Here is a 21,374-nt window from a genome sequence, read left to right as displayed (position 1 = left end):
AGGAGAGAGCCCTCCATGAAGGTTCTGGAGGAGCAGTAACACTTTGGTGCAATAAATGTTGTTGTGAAAAAGCGTTTCTGGGGTCTACTGATTATTTTGAGGCAGAGGAGCAGCTGTACGTGGAGCTGATTGAACTTCAAACACTAGCAAGGCCATGTGCTCTAAGGAGGTGGTCAGATCCCTTCCCAAAACGGATGTGTGAGCCTGATGCAGGCTGGATTTCAAGACAGAACAGCCATGCTGAGCTGGTGGTCAGAGCAAACCCTGGGGTGCTGACACCAGCAGTGGCTGCCTGACCACAGCAGGGGCCTGCACCCCCTGTCTGGCAGGTCAGGGCTCTCCACAGAGCCAGCATTGCCAGGGCAGGTGGCAAGGTGCAGCAGTGCAGCCAATTATGGTGACTGGCCACTAATGCATGTAATTAATACCAAGACTGGCAGAGCCACCCCTCTCTGCTGCTTTCCACCCACTGCTGCCATGTTCACAGGGAGGAGAGCTGCTCTCACAGGGGTCTTGGCCTGTCCTCAGCCTTGTTCACCACCAAACTGGATCTGAGCAGGCAGGAGGGGAGAAGTAGTGGTCCTGCAAATCACTACTGCAGAGAAAACGTCACATTTTTTGCACACTACTGTTCCAACCTCACAATGACGTTCACAGCCCAAATTCACACTACGATCTTTGCAGGCAACTGGACAGCGTTACCCAGCCAAAAGTTTTAGTGTGGGTTTGAAGGTCTGCACCTTACACTGAACATCATTTAGATATTGATTCTTACTAGCTTTTGAAATGTCTGCCAAAAGATATTTGATGAGAAATGCCACTGACCATGGAGAACCTGAAATGGGGAAGTGATAAAGATGTAAAAGAGAACTGCTTTGCTAACACCTGCTGTCCAGCTTCAACGTTAAAATTTACCAATTACTCTTAATGCAACTCCCAAACTCTACTATGGGTCCCTATTGGCAAGTACCACTTTCAAAGGTTAGTTACAGGTAGGAGGTGGCATCTGAAATGCACTTTCATGAGATACCTCAAACCTCCTTTTAAACAATCTCCAGTCTAGCTTCCACTGAAGTCAAAACAGGAAATGTCCAGTTGGGGGGTTTGATGGTGTTCATGTTGCTGGTGCCTCGCGAGCTGACACAGCACAGCCCTGGCGGCAGGGTCTGTGGCAAGGCCATGTCTGACAGCAACATGTTGACATGGTTCTGCTGAAAGAGATGGAAACACCTTTTGCAAAGCAAACATCTTGGGTCTACCCAAAGCAGCAGTTTAAGTAGAACAAGATGTGGCAGCAGAGCCAGCCCAAGGCTTTTCAGCACACAGGCTACAGGGAATGTTGCCACCCTCAAAATGAAGATTTATTTTGTACTTCTCCTTGCAGCTGCAAAATAAAACTTCATAGCAGCAGCAAAGTCCAAAGTAGACAGAGTAATGGGATATGAAGGGTGTTTTGGGGCCATACATGGCTGGGGAAACAGGTTTGGGAAGGATCAGGAAGATGCTGGGTTTGGAAAAGAAGGGGAGAAGCCGTAAGCATGTGGGGAGCAAGGAGGTGGATTTCAGGGTAGTAAAATTTTCAGCAAGGCTCATCTCTGCTTTTCTTGCTTGCCTTCCAGTCACTCTGTCAGTCTCATCCCTCTCCAAAGCCACCAGCTTCCTCTCGGAGAGCTCCTAGTCCATGCCCTAGGATATCCAAGTACCTGTCCATCTCCCTCTACTACCTCACTTCAGCCCTTGCTTGCCTCCAAGTACCTCCTTACAACCTGGAAAGCACAAACCTGGTGCTACTGTATTGCCTCTCCTTTCCTTTCTTTTAATTTTCTATCGTTAAAGACAAAGCTAATACAAAAGGAGTCATTCTAAAACCCAAACCCTATTAATCTTCCTCTAGCACCCACATTCCCCTAAACGATTGCATCTGCTGAGGACACAGATGATGCAGATGACTAATGTTTTGCAAGGATGTACCCCCCTTGAGTGGCTTGGGAAAGCAGCTGGGGTTCAAGTGGTGAGTGGTTTGAAGGAACCACAGGAGGCTCATCAGGCTGCTCCGCGGCCCTTGCCCTCTCCAGGCAGATGGTAATCTCACAGGGCCAGCACTAACGACCTCAGAGCAGTCCCCGAGGCTGTGAAAATAGCCCATTACAAGTCTAATTATGCAAATCAAAAATACAAATCACGAATAAAGGCTCTGAACCAATTCTTATCTAATTTGCACCAGTGGGATATCAGTTTTGGAGGAGGGCAGGACCAGAGGCATTGAGCAGGATGAGGCAGAGGCTGTGCTGCAGGCAGTGGGGCTGAGGGTGTGCTCTGCCAGCATGCTTCCCCTCCCCTCCTCTCTCTGCACCCGAGGGATTCCCCAGGGCTCTGCATGTGCTAAGCCTGCTGCTCTCCCAGCTTTATTTCCTTCTCAGGAGAGTAGAAATGTTTTTTAACCTTCCTGGGAGGTGCACAGTTGACAGAAGTGCCCTTTCCCCAACTCCTGGCAGATGAGCCCCATTATCCCATCCATGAAGCACAGTGCCCTGCATTTACGGGAGAGCCCTTAAACTTTGAATAAGAATGTGTCAGAGGCATAAAAAGCCACACTGGGTTATCAATATCCCGATCAGTCCCAGCAGACTCATTCTGCAGTGTGGCTCTGTCCTCCCCAGGCTGTTTGGAAGGTACGGGTTCAGTATGATCTGGAAATGAAGGGTCCTGTCTGATACCAGTCCTGAAAAAATAACTTTCAGTGGGGGACCTGATGATCATGCAAGACACACAATAACTATATCTTATTTAACCCTTCTCCAAGGATAAGAAGATAATTGTTCAGGGTCTGTATGAGGCAGCTGTGTGGTGTGCTACCACCTTAGCTCTTGTCTGCTCACCACAGGGTGTGAACAATATCCCACCCACAGCCCTCTTGTTGACTGTCATTGTGCCCTATGTCACCAACAGGTTCACTGGAAAACCTTCCAGATTTTTAGATGTGTGGCTTGAAATCAGTTACAGGGACTCTCAAAAGGACTTTCAGCAGAACAGAGCATCTTGAAGCAATTTTACCCCATTTAATTTCAGAAGAGCGTTCATAAATTCAAAGACGTCTTCCAGACCTTTAGTATAGCTTTCCTCCCACTGCTCCAGTGTCCAAATTCTGCATCACTTTCCCTGAAATATAGCCTTATTTTAGGCAAAATGAAGGGAAAGGAGGTAATTCACTGCACACTGACATTAAAGCTCCCTTGTCAGCTAAGCAAAATTTGCTTTCAAGATTTTAGGTCATGGCTGATGCGTCTGATAAGCTTTTAGGACTCAGCTACTTAAAAGTCTACAAGTTACAAAACTCTGGAGATAAGTATATTCATGAATTGTGGGAAAACACTGCTGGGTAATCAAACACCTCGTGTATCCCTGCACTAGCTCTGGGGCTGGCCCTCCCAGGGCTCTCCCTCTGTGCCTCCAGCCAAGCCAGGCAGCTAATGACCTGCTTCAATTACCCTCGGCCCAGCCAGCACCAGCAGGTTGGGCGAGACACCTACCTGAGTGACCCTGCCCCGCTGGGGAGGCAAAGCTTTCAACAGGCTTTCAACAGGCAATTCAGCACATAAATACACCTCGCCCGGCTTGAATACATTACCCTTTCCGTAATTGCAGCCTTCGGTGTGAGCAGCCTCTTACCCAGTGACCTGGAGTCCTCCTCTCTCTTTCCAGACCATGCTGCACCGAGTTATGGGTCTCCGTGATTTTGTGTGCATCTCAACCCTTCCTCAGTCTGAGACCTCCTCATCTTCTCTTTTCATTGTCCCTCACTCTCCAAGTCTCCACACCTACTTGTCTGCTGGAAGAGATATGGAGAGAAGAATGGGGGCAAACATTTTCCTGCCTCGAGCCTTCTGATTATATTGAGAGTAATTTAAAAAAAGCTAACAAGAGGTTCTCACCAAAGGACAGGATCCAGAGGCTCTTTGGGCACATGATTCTCCCTACAGACAAGATGCTTTCTGAGAATATTTTCATTTTCACAGCACCTAGCAAACATAAATCCTCCCACTCACAACAAGGGGTAAATATTATTCTCCCCATGTTGCAGTGAGCAGGGTAAGGGGCTTACCTCACCCCAAGGGACTTTTATTTTACATTACAGTTCAAAACTTCCCTAGCACCTTGTCTTCTGGGCAGATCATGAGTGTCCTGAAGCGATAATAAATTCAACAATATTTGATAGCTTGGAAAGACATGTGAATTCCCTCTCCCAACACTGCTTCCAAATCAATTTCATTTTATCTCATAAATGAATGAAAGGAAATAGACTACAAACACAGATGGCTGGAGCTTCTTTTCCATGCTTTAAATAAGGGATCCAAATTTTTTAACTGCATTTAACAGCCCTTTTCAACAGTCAAGGATTTCAACACCACAGGACTGTAAGGCAAGCCTAGGTTGCCCAGAGAAGCATCTCCATCCTTGGTTTCCAAAGGGACAAAGTCCCAGGCAGCCTGGTCTGATCTCAGAGCTGACCCTGCCCGGAGCAGGGTGTTGGGCTGGAGATCTTCAACATCCCACCCCCCACCAAATTGTCCTATGATCCTACAAACACACGATTTTTTGTGCTACAAGGTGACAACTGTTCTTTCCCTCTCAGATACACGGACTTCTCCATGATTCTGACAGCAAGGGTGATAAATAACTGTATTTTCTAGATCCATGAAAATGTGGGACAGCAAGCAATCTGTCAATTATATTTTGATTATTACTGGCTGCTCTTATATGAGGTAACATAAGGACCTAAAAAGACAGAGCACAGGAGTGAACGTGGTTGTTAGCTGTTTCTCTTTGAAGTTAAAGAGCTACATGAGGATGGGTGGAGTGGCTGTACTCCTTGATTCCTTCTCACATTATTATCAGGCACAGCAGCAACCACCAGATTCCTTGAAAGACATTCATGGTGTTATTTTTGCCTCTCAGTTGACAGATGTTCATTATATTCAGCTGCACCTAAACATCACAGGAGCCCTACTGGGACAGGCCCTGTGTACAGGTGTTATGGATCATCCCTGCCTCAGAAGGTCTCCTTCATAAACGAGAGACACCTTGCACCCTCAAAGAGTGTATTTTACAGAGGGGTTGGATCTCACCGGACGCTGAGAGCTCTCAAATCCTACTAAGCTGTTCTAAAGTAAATAGTAGCTGAGGGACCTGAGCATCCCCCAAGCCCTTAAGATCCCTGACCGTTCCTCCTCTATATGGTCACTTTGGTTATTCTCCATGACCCACTGGAAGTGTACATGGCAGCATCATTTCTTCATAATACTCTGCACAGCACTCTCATGTCATTACGTTCTTCAGAGAAATGCACCATTTCCATTAAAACATTAACTAAAAATACATCTGGACCATTTACTGCAGCTGACTTGGCTATAGCATTAACTCAGACATCTGCATCCTCTGCCCAAAGGCTGGTAAGATATTGGAGTTCCGCCACCAGCACATGGAAGGACCTAGTGGGTGGAGGCAAAAGGGAGTTTGGAAAGAGGAGAGGCAGGATCTGCCCAGCACATGGGCTGCTACCTCCTCCAGGCAGAGCAACCACCAGCCCAGAAGACACCAACAGATGAGACAGCACTCTCATTAATTACAAGCAAAAAATCCCAAAATACACATTATTGTCTCAAAAATAATGATAATCCTTGGCTCCTTGTTTGCATGTTCATTAGTATGTTAATAGGATACCCATAATGGAAGATCTAAAACACACAGTCATGCACATATGCACCCAGGCATTTATTATAACAACAGCTTCCTCTCTATTTGACATATTTCTCCCCGTCCAGAAAATGGTTAAAACTGTGCCATCCAGGGCAAGCTGTAATTGATGAATAAATCTTGAGGAAAGCAATTTTGCCTTCTGTGCATTACACAGCCAATTATCTTTTTCAATAGTGAGAGCTCTATTTATTTACCAATGATGGTGCCAGGGAATTGTTGGAGGAAGGACCCATGGGGAGGATTGGACCTACTAGCAACCCTCACATAAAACACAACAGCCTTCAAATAAACATATTCTTACAAATAGGAGGAGAAATGTCAAAAAGTAGTCCCCACAAACAACAGATCTACAAACCACTGTGTCAGAGTGGAAGGAAACTACTGCTAAGGGAGCACCATCATGCAGAGGAATGGCCCAGCCAAGATAGATCTCCTGAGCTTCTCAGGCTCAGGGAAGGATGGGGAATGATGTGGCAGCTGGCAGGACAGCAATGGTGGTATGGGGCGTGGCAGAGCTCAGCCAGCCTGGGTAAGCAGGACAGTCATGTAGGTGCATATTGAGCTGATCATACAATAGTTTCTGACTCAGCAGCATGGCTAACTATGAAGATGTGAGTGAAATGCATCATCACTCAGGGCAGGCAACTATCTAGGACAGTCTCTGGAGAAAATTCACAGTGGTGACTGTAGCCCTTCCTGCAGCCACCATCTATTCCATTTCATCTTCATGGCAGAAAAAGCAACACCATTTTTTTGTCTTTTGTTAGACTATTTCAGGCACTACCTGGTGGGAGGCATTCATGGAGAGAACTGTGCTGGTGGTTTTGGGACAGAGTACCAGTCTGTCAGCAGATTAAATCTATTGCAAATGCTATTCTCAACACATCACGCAGCATCTAAACTTCAGACTAACAGCTCAGCACAAACTTAATTTCATTATGAAACTGGAGCTCTTTCATATTTTGGCTATAACACTCCTAAAACTTTTGTGTTTTTCAGTGCACCCTTCTCCATTTCTTTGGTTTTACTCTACCCCTAAATTTACTGCAAGCCTCAGATTTTTCCATGGGGAAGGAATAGCTGCACCCCAGATGCTTCACCAACAAAACTCCACAGCCCCACAGCAGCCAGAGAGGGCATCAGCTGATGACCTTCCTGACAGCAGGGGAGCAGCAGAAGTTTGGGTAAGCAGGTTGCTGGGTATGTGGAATTCCATATTGAGCAAAAAGAATCAGAGAAGACTTTGGCACATAGGATCAGGATTTAACCAAATCCACATATTAAAATGCTGACTACCTCAGTTATGAACTCTGCTGGAAGTCCAAGTATTGCTGGTCTCCAGAATGAGTGGTCAGATAAAACAAATCACTATATTGAGCTGTGATTGAAATCATCACCCACAAAAAGATCGCCACAATGCATCTCTTAAGCTGAGCCCATGTTTGCAAGATCTTCCCCTAAATCTATTGGCAAGAAAATTTTAAGTAACTATACATCCCTGCAGATCTGCAGTTTTTACTAGAACAGGACAGGATCTATTGTTCATTCCAGTATCAGAGAAATACAAAAACCAATACACAGCTGGTTTGCCGACTAGCAAAGCACACACAGTCTCACTTGTGGGCACGCTAAACATTTCCACAGCTTGTCATTACCCGTGGCTTTTATCATCTCTGCCATCAGATTTGCAATTCATTACTGCAGCATAAGCAGCCTGGATGAAACCTTCTCTCCTCACCACCAAAAAATGCACATCCACTCATTAAACTATGAAGTTCACAAGAGGGGCCTGACCTCACCGAGCACTCCTGGGACACTCGCTGACCTCGAGCCTTCTGCTTCAGGGACAACACAGAGACCACTGGCACAGTGGCTGCCCCCTGATTGCCCAATGACTGAGGAAGGAAGCTCAGGGTTGTGCACTGAGGTGCTGCAAGCAGACAACATGGGAAAGGAATCAATGGTGGCATAGGCTAGGCACGGTCAGGAGAAGACTGCTGCTGGTCAAGATGGCCTGTTGTAGTGAAGATCTGTGTTCAGTGTCTTGTGAGCTAGCTTTTCCCCCAGTTCAGGAAAAATGTTCTGTAAAACAAACTTGCAACAACCAACGACACCAGGGAGCAAACTATGAAGTTCGTGGAATGCCAGAGATTGTTTTTCACGTTGGAGGCTGGTGATCCGTTCAGCTGGGGCTGGGGAGGCTGGAAGTGTGCGTGGCTGCTTGGAGCTGGTAGGAGGAGGAAGGGTCATAAGAAAAAAGCCCAGAGACCCATGGAAGTTTGGAGAACACACACAAAAAAGAGCACGTTGTGTCCCAAGAAAGTTCAACAACTTTCCCAGCTCATTGGATTGTGGGAACTTTGCTTTTCCAAGGAATAACTATGCTATTTTCAGCATTTTTATTATTCAATTTGTCACGGGCTGTCTCAGGAGACTATCAACAATCAGTTTCAAGCAGCATCTGACCACAAACACTTCTCCACATGTGATTTAGAACATCTGGAGAGAAGGAGTCAGCTTTCAAAGCGTGCCAGCACTGCGCTGCCTCCCCACATTTCTTCTTCCTTCCATTTTCATGCCCATTGTCAGACTGTGCATAGAAAGAGGGCTCGAGAAGCCAAGTTCAGAGGCCCTGACAGTGCATCATCATTCTGTCTTTGCTGTAAGCACGTGGGGAGAGTGGGCACTGCCTGCTTTGAAGAGGAGCAGGGTCAGGGATCGCTGGTGGCACATTCCCTGCACTGCCGAGCTGCAGTGATTTAAACCTCACGTTCCCTAAGGATAGAAGATGTGATGCTTGGCCAGGAGGAAGGCCAGCCTGAGGACTCGTGCCAAAGCTTGCACACTGGGTATTGCACCTGCAGACCCCAAAAGGAGGCGTGTGCTTTGCTCCATGCGAGTTGTATGCACTAGCTCTCTGATTAGTGCAATTATTTCTTCAGCAACCCACAGAAACCTTTACACCAGAGCTATCTGGCAGGTAAATGGTAAATTCACAAAGCAGTTCTCCAGCAAGCCTGAGGATGGAATAGGAACATATGAAAAGGGAATCCAGTCAAATAGCAAAGGAAATGACATTATGATCCCAGCTGGAAGCTCTCTAATGAACTGCTTGGTGTCTGCACAGAAACCTGCATGAGAATGGGGAGAGGTTTTGGCCCCTGCAGAGCCGATGAGAATTTTATCATCATCTGGGAGGGGGAAGATTTCATACAGTCATTAATTCTGTGTTCATCTTTAATATCTCTGAGTGACCCACACGGATGTGGTGCAATGACACAGTAGGCTGCATTCACACCACCTGCTGCCTTGCACGTCTGGCTTCCCTGCGTGGCTGCCAAGAGCAGGGCTCATTAGCACATGTGCTGTGGTGCTCCCAGTGCTTCCCAGCCCAGGCCTGTACAAACCCTGGTCTGGTTTCTAACAACAAAGTCAGCACCAGGGCAGGGAGAGGCTTTGAACCACACTTTGAGAAGAGACGGTGACGTTACAGCAGGATCTGTATCTACTGCTTGTTCTCATTTATATGTCTTCAAAGAACAACTGGAAAAATCCAGGGACATTCATCTATTTTAAGTTGGAAAATCTGGGGGTTTGACACACCACATCTTTTAAGAGAGCTTATGAAGTCCCTGGAACCTGCTATGGCCGCAGAAAAGCACAACTGCTATGGCAGCACATGGCTGTGCATCACCCCTGAACCAGAGTCACAGATCCACATGTCCTCCTCTCCCTGCCCTGTCCCACCCCACGGGGCTGCACAGGAACCTGTGTGCCCCCAGGGAGCTCCTGTCACAGGGTGACTTCTCTGCCCTTCCAGCCCCTGGTCCCAGCTCACCGGAGGGTCCGTGTGGCACGGCTGGAGCCGCGGGCAGGAAGGACCAGACCATGCTGCTGCAGTGGCACGGAATGTGCCTGTTCAGCTCATGCTGAAATTGGAAACCACAGCCTCAGTTTTACTTTTCCAGCCATTTTAAGGAAAGAAATAGCTATAAATACAGGTCTCATTTCTAGTTGCTAGGATCCATCTTGTTTCTTTTTTTTTCAATACTGAGAACAGTTTTCAACCCCATTAGTAGCCAGTTCATTGTAAAAGAAACAAAATGTGTAAAATTACTTTTTTTCCACGAGAAAAAAAGAGGCATCCTTAAAGCCACAGCAACCTTTATGTCATATTGCAAGTGCAACAATCTAAAAAAAGGAGAACAAAAATATTCCACGTGAATCATGGTTTCCAAAAGGGCCCAGCCCACACCAATCTTCAAGGAACAAAATGGAAAGATCCGTTAGATACTGAGGAATCGCATCCAGCAGCTGGTGGTTGCTCTTCAGCAGCCACTGACAAGCTTCTGATGCTTGGCAGCTCATGTGCCTTTTCCAGATGCTTCTTACACATACCCTGCTTTGGATTTGCACTTCTTTCAGAGAGAATTTCGCCTGCCCCTTCTTATATCCCATCAGGTTCTAGAAAAGACCCTGCAATGATTGAGACCTAGCAGAGACGGGCAGGGAGGGGAAAAGGGAGCTGTAGGGCACAGCTGTGTGCAATGCAAGAGAAGGGCAGCGCAAAACCAAGCGTGAGGAGGAAGACACACCAAGGGAAGTCTCTAAATAACACCACAGATCAGGATTAGCACAGTAACCAAAACCAGATCAAATCTACAACAGGTTTTGCTCCACCCTGGCAGGATGTAGCCCCCACCTGTGATATCCCAGGGTCCAGCAGCTGGAGAGGATGCTCTCCTCTCTTTGGAAAGGGTTTTCTCACCTCCTTTGTACAGAAAAGCCTGAAGACAGTCAGACTGGATGGAGCTCTGAGCAACCTGATGTAGTTGAAGATATCCCTGTTCATTGAACGGGGGGTTGAAATATAGACCTCTAATGGTTCCTTCCAACTCAGTTCTGTGATTCTATGGGAGTGAAACTTAAAGCATGGATCTGGTTCACAGTTCCCGTTCCTTTTCCAGTTTGCTCTCTTGTAATTTTGTTTGTTTCACTGGGAGAAGTCCTAGTTCTTCCTCAACAGAAGGAAGAAAACCACCCAGGTAAGATCAAATCTCACATCCCAGGAGCCAAGCATGTGCAGGACAGCAAGTCATATGAACACAACATTTTCTAAACAGTGTTCAAATAAAGGGCTAGGGGGAACAATCTCTGTGCCAGTAAAGGGCTGACTGTGAGCTGAAAACAATCCTACACTTATGTTGCAATAGCTTTGCTGTTTGTTTAAAACAAATGCAATTTTCCTCTACCAGAAATAGCTGATTAAAAACAAAAACACATCATCCCCAGAAGAGTTCATGAAAACTCAGGAACCTCCCATCACACAGCCACAATCGCCACATAATATTAAAGAGTTTGAGATGAAATCAACATTTGGGGTCTTCCACTGCAAGCTCAGTCACAACACTCTATTTTTAATAATTATCAGTAGCTTATGGTGAACTTGATCACCATAACTTTGAACACCTCCAGTGTGAGTCTTCACGGTTTACTTAGGCCAGGGTCCCTTGCCATAGCTATAGTAGCATACGGGCAAGCAAAAGGATACACAGCTATTCAGTGCTCCTTTTCATTAGTTAAAAATGAGTTCCTTCTTCCTGACATCACAGTTTGAAACCATCTGTTTCATATTCTGATGGATTCATTTTTTTTAGGTTAAAAGAAGCAGAGCAACCTTGAAGGCCTCATGCAGTGAACCAAGCCAGCAGAGGCTTCATCGCAACATCACTTTAAGTAGATCTCTCTTCTAGCAGGAAGAGATAGAGCACATAGCAACAGCAGCTTTTCATATTTCAGGCTTCAGGTTTGCTTTTTGTCACAGTTTTGTCACAGAAACACTGCCATAGAGCTTGCAAGTAAACTCGAAATGGAACAAAGCATCTCATTAAAAACAGCTCTTGGTTAGAGGGGAAATAAAACATTTCCTGTATGTTCAGCTGAAACCAACGTGGCAAGATGCAGTGGTAGATAATGCAAGGAAATAGCCTAAAAGAACACATTGTTGCTGCACCCTGGAGACCTAACACCTCCCTTTATCACTGCAGGGAACATCCGAGGCAGGAGAGAATGCAGCCAGAAGGAAATCAGAACGTGATGTGAGCCAGAGTGGGAAACATCACACAGCATCTCTAAGACCACCCAGTATCAAGGTACTTGTAGGGAAAGGATTTGTAAAGTTGAGAAGGGACATTGCCAGGCCAGTAAAGATCACCATCACTGTGGCAAAAATCACCATCTCCCACTTTTACAGAACAATCTAAAGGCATTTGATATTTCAGCGGGTGAAGGTGAAAGTGGGCAGTAAAGTCCCAGGGTCTGTGCAAAGGTTCCTACAGAAGGACTCCTTGCAGATCCCCAGCACTTTGCCATGTTTCCAAGGAAGAAGATTCCTGGCTAGGAGAATGTTTTTATGGGGTTTTTAATAACTGGAGACCATAAACAGTAGAATGTTACATAGCAAAGAGATCCTTACCTTGGATCCTTACTGCCAAGGATGCAGCCTTGGAAATCAGTTGAATTATTAAGAGATTCAGATTCTTCAGGTTTTCATTCACATAAAAAACCTTTTGTGCTTTGTACTTCAAAATTTTTCCTAGTCAGTTCACAATAGGTGCCAATGCCTTAAAGGTTTAGGATAAAGGAGAGAGGCAATCTGTTTCTTAACATTTTTAGGACTCAATGTCATCAATTGCTTATAATCACAGTTAACTGCAATGGCCTCGAACTGTCCTAACTCCCACTTTGAGTTAAAGCCTGAATATCCAAGTCATCTATGTGTGTGGAAGGGAACAGGAGCAGAAGTGGCTCTAGCTGATACAGAGATAAGGTTGATATCAGAATCCCAATTCTTTAAATAGCACTGGTTCACTGTAGACAAACACTGCCAGACATAAAATAGTGACGTGTTTCCTTAAAAGCAACAAATTCCTAGGAGCACTTTTTCCCCCTTTGCATTCCAACCTATGCAAATACAAATTTCCACAGCAATTACTAACAGCAGCTGTAAATTCACCACAATCCTCCAACGTTTCTATATTCCACTCAAAAGTGTGGAAGGAGCGAGAGATCCAGTGCTGCCGAGTGAGTACCCTGGGCGGAGTTATCCTGCAAGACAGAACGTGGCAGTTCCTTGCAGTGTCTGTACAGTCTGCATTTAAAGCAGCAACCACTTGGACCTACAACCACTTGATTAAAAGCAGTATCCAGAGAATTTTGATCACTTTGAGGGGGTTTTACAAACACTGGTAAACAATTGTGCCTCCCACTCACAGTCATACGTCAGTGTAAGGTACAAAATATTACAATAAGGGTGGAAGATAGATAGGAGGAGAATCAGAACTCACTTGTTAGTCATGCTAGAGATTCCTTCAAATCACACTGTGTATTGTTATAAGTTGGCAGCATCCCCATAGTCCTTTCCAGTTCTTTGAAACGTGTTTGTTGGGAAGTTCTAGTGTCCAGAGCAGCATAGACTTGTGCATCTCCCTCCTGCCCATCAACATCCCACTACAGTGCAATTTTTCAAAAATAACCACGACCATTTCCTACAGAATATGGAAAATCTGTTGTCCTTCAAGATTAAGGATCTAAAAGCTTAAGAATTAACATTGAAATTTATGCAGACTGGGGAAACTTTTCTCATTTCATATAAAAATTTTGAACTAAGTCTTAAATTTTTTTTCCCAGAACTGTAGAGAAAAAGGCTCTCATTTTGGCAAAGAAAGCAAACCTGAAAAAAACCTGAAGATGCTTTTTCTGATTTTACATTTTAGTTTCTTTCTTCCTTAATTTGTATGACGAACAAAAACATATATAAATCAGGATAGAATTGTTAAGGATAAAAGGAGAGAAACAGATCACAACACAAAACGTGGAATATTACAGGTTTGTGGCACAAAGCCATTTTTAAAAATCAGATTTAACTGGCTATAATACTGTTTTTAGGGAATCAGGTCAAACCCTAATGTTAGAAAGGTTGAGTATGAAGAATTTTCAGTGAAAACTATGTCAAGGAAAGACTTACACTAAAGAACTGGACTGAAAGAGGTTACTGTGGATCACCGAAGATGACGTTCTGCCTCTTAAGGAATCACAAATAAAAATTTCTTCTCAAAGTCACACACCATTGTTGTGTATATTTAACCTAAAACCCAATCACCTGCTCTTTTTGCAGTAAGAAAGATACAGATGTAGAGAAAGCATAGGTCTAGGAACAGAATTTTATTTGATTCTAGAAAGCATCATGCAACAAATCTCATTTTTTAAATGATCCTTGCCCAGCTTTGAGATGAAAGATTAGCATTTACAAAGTAAAAGGATGCAAAAGTAAGGTTAGCACCATAGGAGGAATAGCCTTCTCTTTACAATTCCATTGGATAGACACTTATAAAAGAGAATAGAGGAAAAGAAAGAAAAAAAAGCTAGGTGACCTTGCATTTTTATTTTTGACATCCTAGATACTTAAATCTAAACATCAAGATACTACAGCTCTCCTAGCTATCTAATAATTCATGTTCAGCAAAACTTGCTCTATACATTGAGAAATATTAAGAGTCAAAAGGTAATTCTCACAAAGTAATATGCAAGATAAAAATTGTAGAGGTCCAGAAAAAGAAAGGAAACAAAAGAAACCAAAGTGAGGAATTTGTCCCTGTTCCAGTCTTTTGCAGTTATGGCTATTATAGCTATTATGACTTGCTGCAAAGATCAAAAAAATAGAAGGCATGTGTACTGGGTCTGGCTGGGATGGGTCAAATATCCTAACATTATGCTGTAATACCCTAATTTGATGGGCCAATTATCCAGGTGTTCTTAATCTAAACTCTCCCATTTCCTAACTGCAAACAACTACAGGATTACATCAGATTTCAAATGTTTGTTTTCCTTATTTTTGTATTTATTTTCAAAATTTGCTCCTTGTGTTTCTTACTGTAAAGTTTTCAAGGCAGTGAACAGTTTTACAAACCCTCCAATCTTTCCCAAGCAGAAATTCTAATACAGGATTTAGGAGTTTTAAATGCTGCATTACTATGTGCTGTCTTCTTAAGGCAATGGAATAGTTCCTTTCAAGTATCAATTCTGCATTACAAATCGATTCTAAAACTTCCTTCATAACCTTCTATAATTACAAAACATGTAAAATTACTTAAATTTTGTTAAACTATTAACCTGACAATTATTAGAAGAAGAGTTCAAACTACAATTATAAGGAAGACGCAACATTTTCATGGAGTTTGGGAAATACAGCTTTTGATTTACTCCCACCTTTCAAGGTCACATGCTTGGACTTTTAATAGCAACATTAAAGCAACCAGTTAAAACAACTGTTTTGTAGCCAAATCATAGCAAAACTGTTTAATCCCAAGCAGAATGTGGTATTACCCAAACCAGCTGTATTTTTCAAACTGACGACCATTAGCACTCGAACATCTATTGCAATAAATGATGTTTTAATGCAGAGAACAAATGATAGCACTGAACTACCCAGAGGAGCCTTCACGACCATGAGTACTGCATCACTTCACCACCAGGAGAGTAATGAGACTATGAACTTTTCTTCATCTTTCTTTTATTTATGCTTGGACTTCCAGCACTGCACATCAGATAGCCAGGGTCTTAACCTGTCCTATATCAGACTGCAAAAATACAATGTGCCTCCTCCACTGTCCTTGCATCAACAAATCAAACAGTCACATCCAACAAACCTTTCACTTGAGTAGTTACTTCTATCTAGAAAAGCATCTCTCCTCTTAAGGATTTCAACTAATGCTTCTGGCTTACAAAGATTAAGTGCAATCAGTTACACTGAAAGGTTGATAATGCGGCTCTTGATTGTATTTTCTGTGCACGCATTTACATCAGGCACACAAGTTATATAAAAGAGTCTGGAGTACAAAAATATGGTTATAACACAGGAGTACCAAACAGCACAGAATTAGAATTGTTTTATTACCATAATACCTATTTATATACAGACCCTCAAATTAAGGATTTTTTTAAAGTATTCTTCCCAAATTGACAACTGTAGTGTACACTCTAAAAACTGCAAATTAACAACACAGATCTATTTTAACCCCTACATTGTCTATGCAATCTGCACCAATCCTCTCTCTTCCACACAAAAGTGTATTATAAATAATTTTCACAAAATGTCACGTATGTTTTATTGCACATTGTACATGCCAATATTTAAAAGAAAGGCTCAAACCTTTCACTTGATAACTAACTGTTTAAATAACTAGCATTTACTTGTGTTACGAATACTATTGCATTTTTCAGGCTCTAATCTTAACTAATAATTTAAAAGAAAAAAAGCAGAACAGAAAATATGCCTTGAACTGTATAGCTTTCGTGAAGGAAAAAAAAAAGCGCTGCTTAAGTTTTGCTGATTTCTACTTCATAAAATTGTTATAAACATCTGACCTAATTAAAAATGCTGTTTCGAAATGTCTGCATTTTTTTTTACTATAACATTATGCATATAGCTGTTTGTATAATCACATATTCCTTCTGTTTTGCAGAATTAGATGTTTCTGTGCTGTACTGATGAAAAGGCTGAGTTACATAGGTCCTAGTGTGAACTACAGGAGTTGTCGCATCAGCCTCTGATCTGCCGGTTTCCACAGCAGTGGGAAGTGTGAGGAGCCTGTCAGAGCCCCTGAACAGGTCAGTATAAAAAGACACTGGGCACTGGTGGCCATCAAGCATCAAGGCCATGTTCCTGTTAAGCGGATCTCTAGACTAAGGAATACGAGTAATTCATCATTAATATGTGGGTTTATGATATGCTGCGCTAAAATATGACCGCTAAACAAAGAGAATGATTCGTGTGTGACAGATATGTGCCAGCTGGTAAAAACACCTCACCGGATAAAAATCTGCATTTTGAGGGTTAAAACATGGACAAGAAGATTGAAAAAGTCAACTGATCAAGTGTTTTGCCAAGGGTTTCTAAAGCTATTAGCCGTCAACAGCTCCAGAAAGGGATGAAAATAGCAAAACCAAACAACTAAAATTGCACTATTACAAAGAAACAAGTCCATGAAAGGAGAGTCACCAGCTGCAGTTAAGGGACAGCCACTTCAAGAAGCCGATTGTTTTTTCGCTTGCAAGTTGGGATGTTGCCGTTTTTCTGGCTGCCTTGTATGAACTTCACACACACTTTGTCTTGTTTGAACTGGACCAGAAACCTGGGAGAGAGAATAATATAAAGTTTAGTTAAAGGTGGGAAAAAAACCCCACACACATGAAAAGCAGAAGCCTCTTCCCTTTGGTTCCAAGCATCACTCCAAAGGATGTAATTTTTAGCTCTGTATTAATAATAAAGAATCAGGGAATAAAAAAGGAAAAAAAAAAAAAAAGACATAGGTTACAGCTTGAATCTCCTTCAGGTAGTATCTAATAATTATTGCCTTTTGCTTAAAACTGTGGACTTTTTACAACAGTTAGTTTGCTATTCCTTTAGAAAAAAAAAAAAAAAAGTAGTTTAAACCAGAATTTCTAATGTACCAGAAATGCAGCAATGACTACTTCCAACTGCTTCACTGTTGGCCAAAGGAACTTCTCTGTTTCCATGGAAGTAAGCTAAATACTTCTACAGCAACATCAGGAGCACTGTTCTTCTGGTTTATGCTTAATTTAGTACATCTGGTATTTTAGCAGCTCACATATGTCCAATCCTTAGTTAGTCTTTATGGCCCCCCTGCTCACCAACCGGGAGAATTCACTTCCTTCCCAGCAATTTCCAAATTTAGACATTTTCTGCAATTCAGGGTAAATTAATCTGGATTTGACTCCTCACTTTTTACTGGAAGGGAAATTTCACTGAATGTGGAGAATTGCTTTGAAAAAAAAACCACACCCCCAGCAGGCTTCTGTGGAGCCTCAAACCTCTCTCACTGATCTGGGTAGCGAGATTAAAAGCAATGAACAGGGCAGTGCTGCCTTTTGGCTCACATGCAGTGATCGCTGACCTAAAAAGTCCTCTGTAATACAGCCGATTTTCCCTTTTAGCATCCTTAAAAAGTCCTCCAGCAGAGGCCAAAAACTTCAAAGAATTTGCTCTGCAGCCGGAAGCCACAAATCAAGCTGACGGCAGAGCTCAGGGGAGGAAGTGGCCTCTGCTGTGCTGAGCTGCCCCTCGGTCCCGCTTTCCTGCTGCACAAGTCCAGACACTCAGGACTTGTTCAGCGCTCCCAGCCATGCAGGCATCCGGAAAACATAAGCAGGCCTCACAGCCAGCATCACATCCCCAACTCTGCATTTCCCTAGACCCGCTGTTCCCATTTTCTTCTCAATCTCTAGCTGTGCTTGTATCTAAATGTTCTCTTGCACGAAGAAAGAGAGTTCTGCTTCACCATCAAACAGCTTAAAATTATTTAGTCTGGATACACTCAATACAAGCAATACACACTTGAATGTTTTTAATCTGCAAGACAAGAAACAAAAACACATCCCAGAAAGCAAGACTCCCAGGAAGCAGGCTGTTTTCCAGACCTAAGGCAGGCAGGCAGTCCAGACTAGTGTAATGCATGCTTAAACTTTGTTTTAATAGTTTATTCCTTTGTAGCCATCGTTAAACTACAAACTTACTGGGGATAGCTGCACTCTTTCAGAGACTAAAAACACACACACCCTTGAGCAAATTAAATGACATCTGGCAACAAAGAACAAAGGAAAATGGCAGATGTTATTTTCAAGGAAAGAGTAAAATTAGCCTTTAAATAAATCCTTAAATCTGAATAGATACCAACTGTACTCACTACCATGACTCTAGAATACACACAATGCGGTGCAGCCAGATAAAAGGTTCAGTTTTTGCCTACAGGAATTTTTACTTCACTATTGTTAAAAGGTTCCAAATTTTCTTCTGTATTCAAAATGAATAAACCTACCAAATCAACACTACTGAAAAGAGGGGCCCTTTCACAGAACAAATGGAGTGCATGACAATAGTGGACTAAGTGAGGGACTCTTACTCAGCAAGCTTTAGGAGTTCACACACACACAAACACTTTTATTCCATGGCTACAAACACCACAAGTGCAGTCCTTACTTAAGGACAAAATATGAAACTGTACCAAGCAGAAAGAAATACTAATTTGAGATGCAAACTCTTTTATCAAAGAAAGCTTTTTAGCAACCAGAAAGCCCCAAACAACAATAGGTGTTTCAAACACCATCAGCAGGAATTTTAAGAATATGTTTTTCACCTTCCAAAAAGAGAAGGTAGAGCTTTAAAAACCTATATTACTAGCACCATCACCGAGTTGGGGAGAAGCTTTGTATTCTGTTTTGATTGCTTTCAGTAGAACTTGGCATCTAGTGTCCACTCTAATCCATAATTATCTCGTAGGAATTTGTGAACTTTTCACTCACACACAAAACAGTTCTCTCAAATGTAGTATCTCTTAACTATTTCTACAGCAGCATTTCTGTTTCACAGCCCTATTTGAAAGTTCAAGAAAGCACATTTTCTCTAATGACTTTCAAGGAAATAAGAGAGAAAATGAATACTAGAAATGAGTGCACATTGAAAATTTGATCCTTCTTTACAAGTGTTCTGTCAAGAGAAAAGAAGTATTAGCTACACAACAGTGCTTTGTTATTCTAACAGTAGACACTTGATTTCTTAGCATGTTGCATTGAAGCAAATCCACGTTTAAGCAAACAAGAAACATACTCATCAGATATCTCAATGTTGAGCTTCTGTTTGGTTTGGCTGAGAGTAGTGCGGTAAAGTTTAGTGGCCATTTCAATAAGGTGATCACTGCTGAGCAGGAAATCTCCTTTACTAGCTGCTTCTGAACCCTGAAACAGGAAGGAAAGTAGTTAGGACTACCAAAACCTTGAATATGACTGCCAGCCAAGCAGGAGGTTTTACAAAGAGTCTTCTCTTCCCAGTTCAATGAAACAACAATCTTTCGTCTTGTGACTTGAACAGGGAATGCAGCGCAGTGTATAGAATCAAAATGCAAGTCGCTCTCAAACAATCTACAAACCAGTTGAGAAAGGTTAAAAAAATCCCTTCTGACACTAAAGGAGTCACTGTTATTTGTCCTACAGAACTCTAGCATTTCCATATCCACCTCTTGGATACACCACAGCAAGCTTCCAATATTTGCAGAAACAAATAGAAACAGAATAGAAACAAATTACTAACACCAGTATGAGGATGAAGGCGGCGAGTATGAGAAGACACTGTAGATAACATTCTTCAAATCCATTTAAGCTAAAATATAAATGCCAACTTAATGACTTTAGCAGAGCATTGATAACAGCGCAGTGAAGAAAATACAGCACTGAACTCTTTAGAACTAAATACTCTTTAGAACTAAATAACCAAATTAACTGTGCCTTAACGTGGATTTCTTGGCATCCTATAAAGAAGAGAGAAATATTCTGCCAGTATGTGTAAGGAAAACACTGCTACAAGGCAACTGAACCATAGTACAAATGGAAAACTCTGATCCTGAAGAGGCTACAGTGAAATATGAAGTCTGATTTTCACAAGTAAAAAACTGTTCATAATGTAATAACTGTTCCCATTTGGTTTGAGCAGTTTTAAATCAAAGTTTCTGCAGATATGACAAAGTTCGATAAACTCCTAAACCTACAGTCTAACCACTATGATTTAGTGCTACAAGATAATTAACAGACGTGTTTTGTATCACTGCATGTAAAATATGGTCATATGATTGTGCTATGAATTTGTAACCAACCTCCTTGAGGTGCACTGCAAAGAAACCATCATTTTGGGAGCTCATGGACACTTTGGTAACATCTCCCAGTGGAACCTCCGACTTGACAGTTCCATTTTTTTGATCCGCAAGAAGAACGTTATTTTTGGTTAATAAGAAAATCCTGGATGTAGCCTGTGAAAATGCAAAAATGCAAATCATTATCTACACGAAAAGAAAACTGGTCTTCACTGAGCACCTACTAAGGCCCCAAGGAGTTCACAGAGTTAAAAAGCTTGGCCCACATTAGCAAACATGAACATTTGATGTTCAGTAAAAACTGCAGATCAGTTAAAATCAGGTCATATTTATTTATGTGTCTAATTATAGATTAAGAAGCTTAGCTCATTTTGGCACATATGCTTAGGTATAAACAGTTCCTCTAATTACTAGCTCACAGTTATAAAATTCAGAAGGTGAAACTCTGAAACTATGCAAATCAGGATAACCTCATTCCTCATGTTCTGTCAGTCTCCAGGAAAACCAACTCACTTCTTCAGTGATAGCTAATGCACCACTAAGCCTCAATATTGACCATTATTCACCAAAACTATGTTGCAGAACAGCACAAATCACACAGGTATTTTCAGTGTTCTGTTATCCTCCCTTTATCTATTGGAATAACTCTTTCAGAGGATAAGCATTCATATTTTCAAGTGACAAATATTTTTAAAGCATGGAATGTGTGTTCTTGAATTTGTCACAGAAAGTTGTAAGAAAGAGAAATGAGAACTTAATCTACATACAGTTTTTTCTCTTGTAAAATTTTAAATAATAAAATGTGGATTATAATTAAGATGTAGCTCTCTTAAGCACACAGAACCATAGCTCATTAATATTTTTTTTTCAATCTTGAGAGCTGTAGCCAATGCAAGT

At 42.3% G+C, this 21,374-nt stretch overlaps 1 protein-coding gene across 3 annotated transcripts in view; it reads right to left on the bottom strand.

The window, feature by feature from the left end:
• Positions 1 to 13,961: 13,961 nt before the first annotated feature.
• MYO1B (myosin IB) overlaps positions 13,962 to 21,374 on the bottom strand; it is a 112,624-nt gene continuing 105,211 nt past the window's right edge. For all 3 annotated transcript variants that reach the window (XM_050340118.1, XM_050340119.1, XM_050340120.1), the window contains 3 exons: positions 20,481 to 20,633; positions 19,442 to 19,569; positions 13,962 to 16,949 (listed from right to left, as the gene is read on the bottom strand). In XM_050340118.1, the coding sequence (XP_050196075.1) occupies positions 16,826 to 16,949; positions 19,442 to 19,569; positions 20,481 to 20,633 (405 nt within the window). In that variant the 3' untranslated portion in view covers positions 13,962 to 16,825. The remainder of the gene's footprint in view (positions 16,950 to 19,441; positions 19,570 to 20,480; positions 20,634 to 21,374) is intronic.

This window comes from Myiozetetes cayanensis, unplaced genomic scaffold (assembly GCF_022539395.1).
Source record: "Myiozetetes cayanensis isolate MyiCay16 unplaced genomic scaffold, myiCay2020 scf9, whole genome shotgun sequence".
Classification (NCBI taxonomy): domain Eukaryota; kingdom Metazoa; phylum Chordata; class Aves; order Passeriformes; family Tyrannidae; genus Myiozetetes; species Myiozetetes cayanensis.
This window is presented reverse-complemented; position numbering and strand designations above follow the sequence as displayed.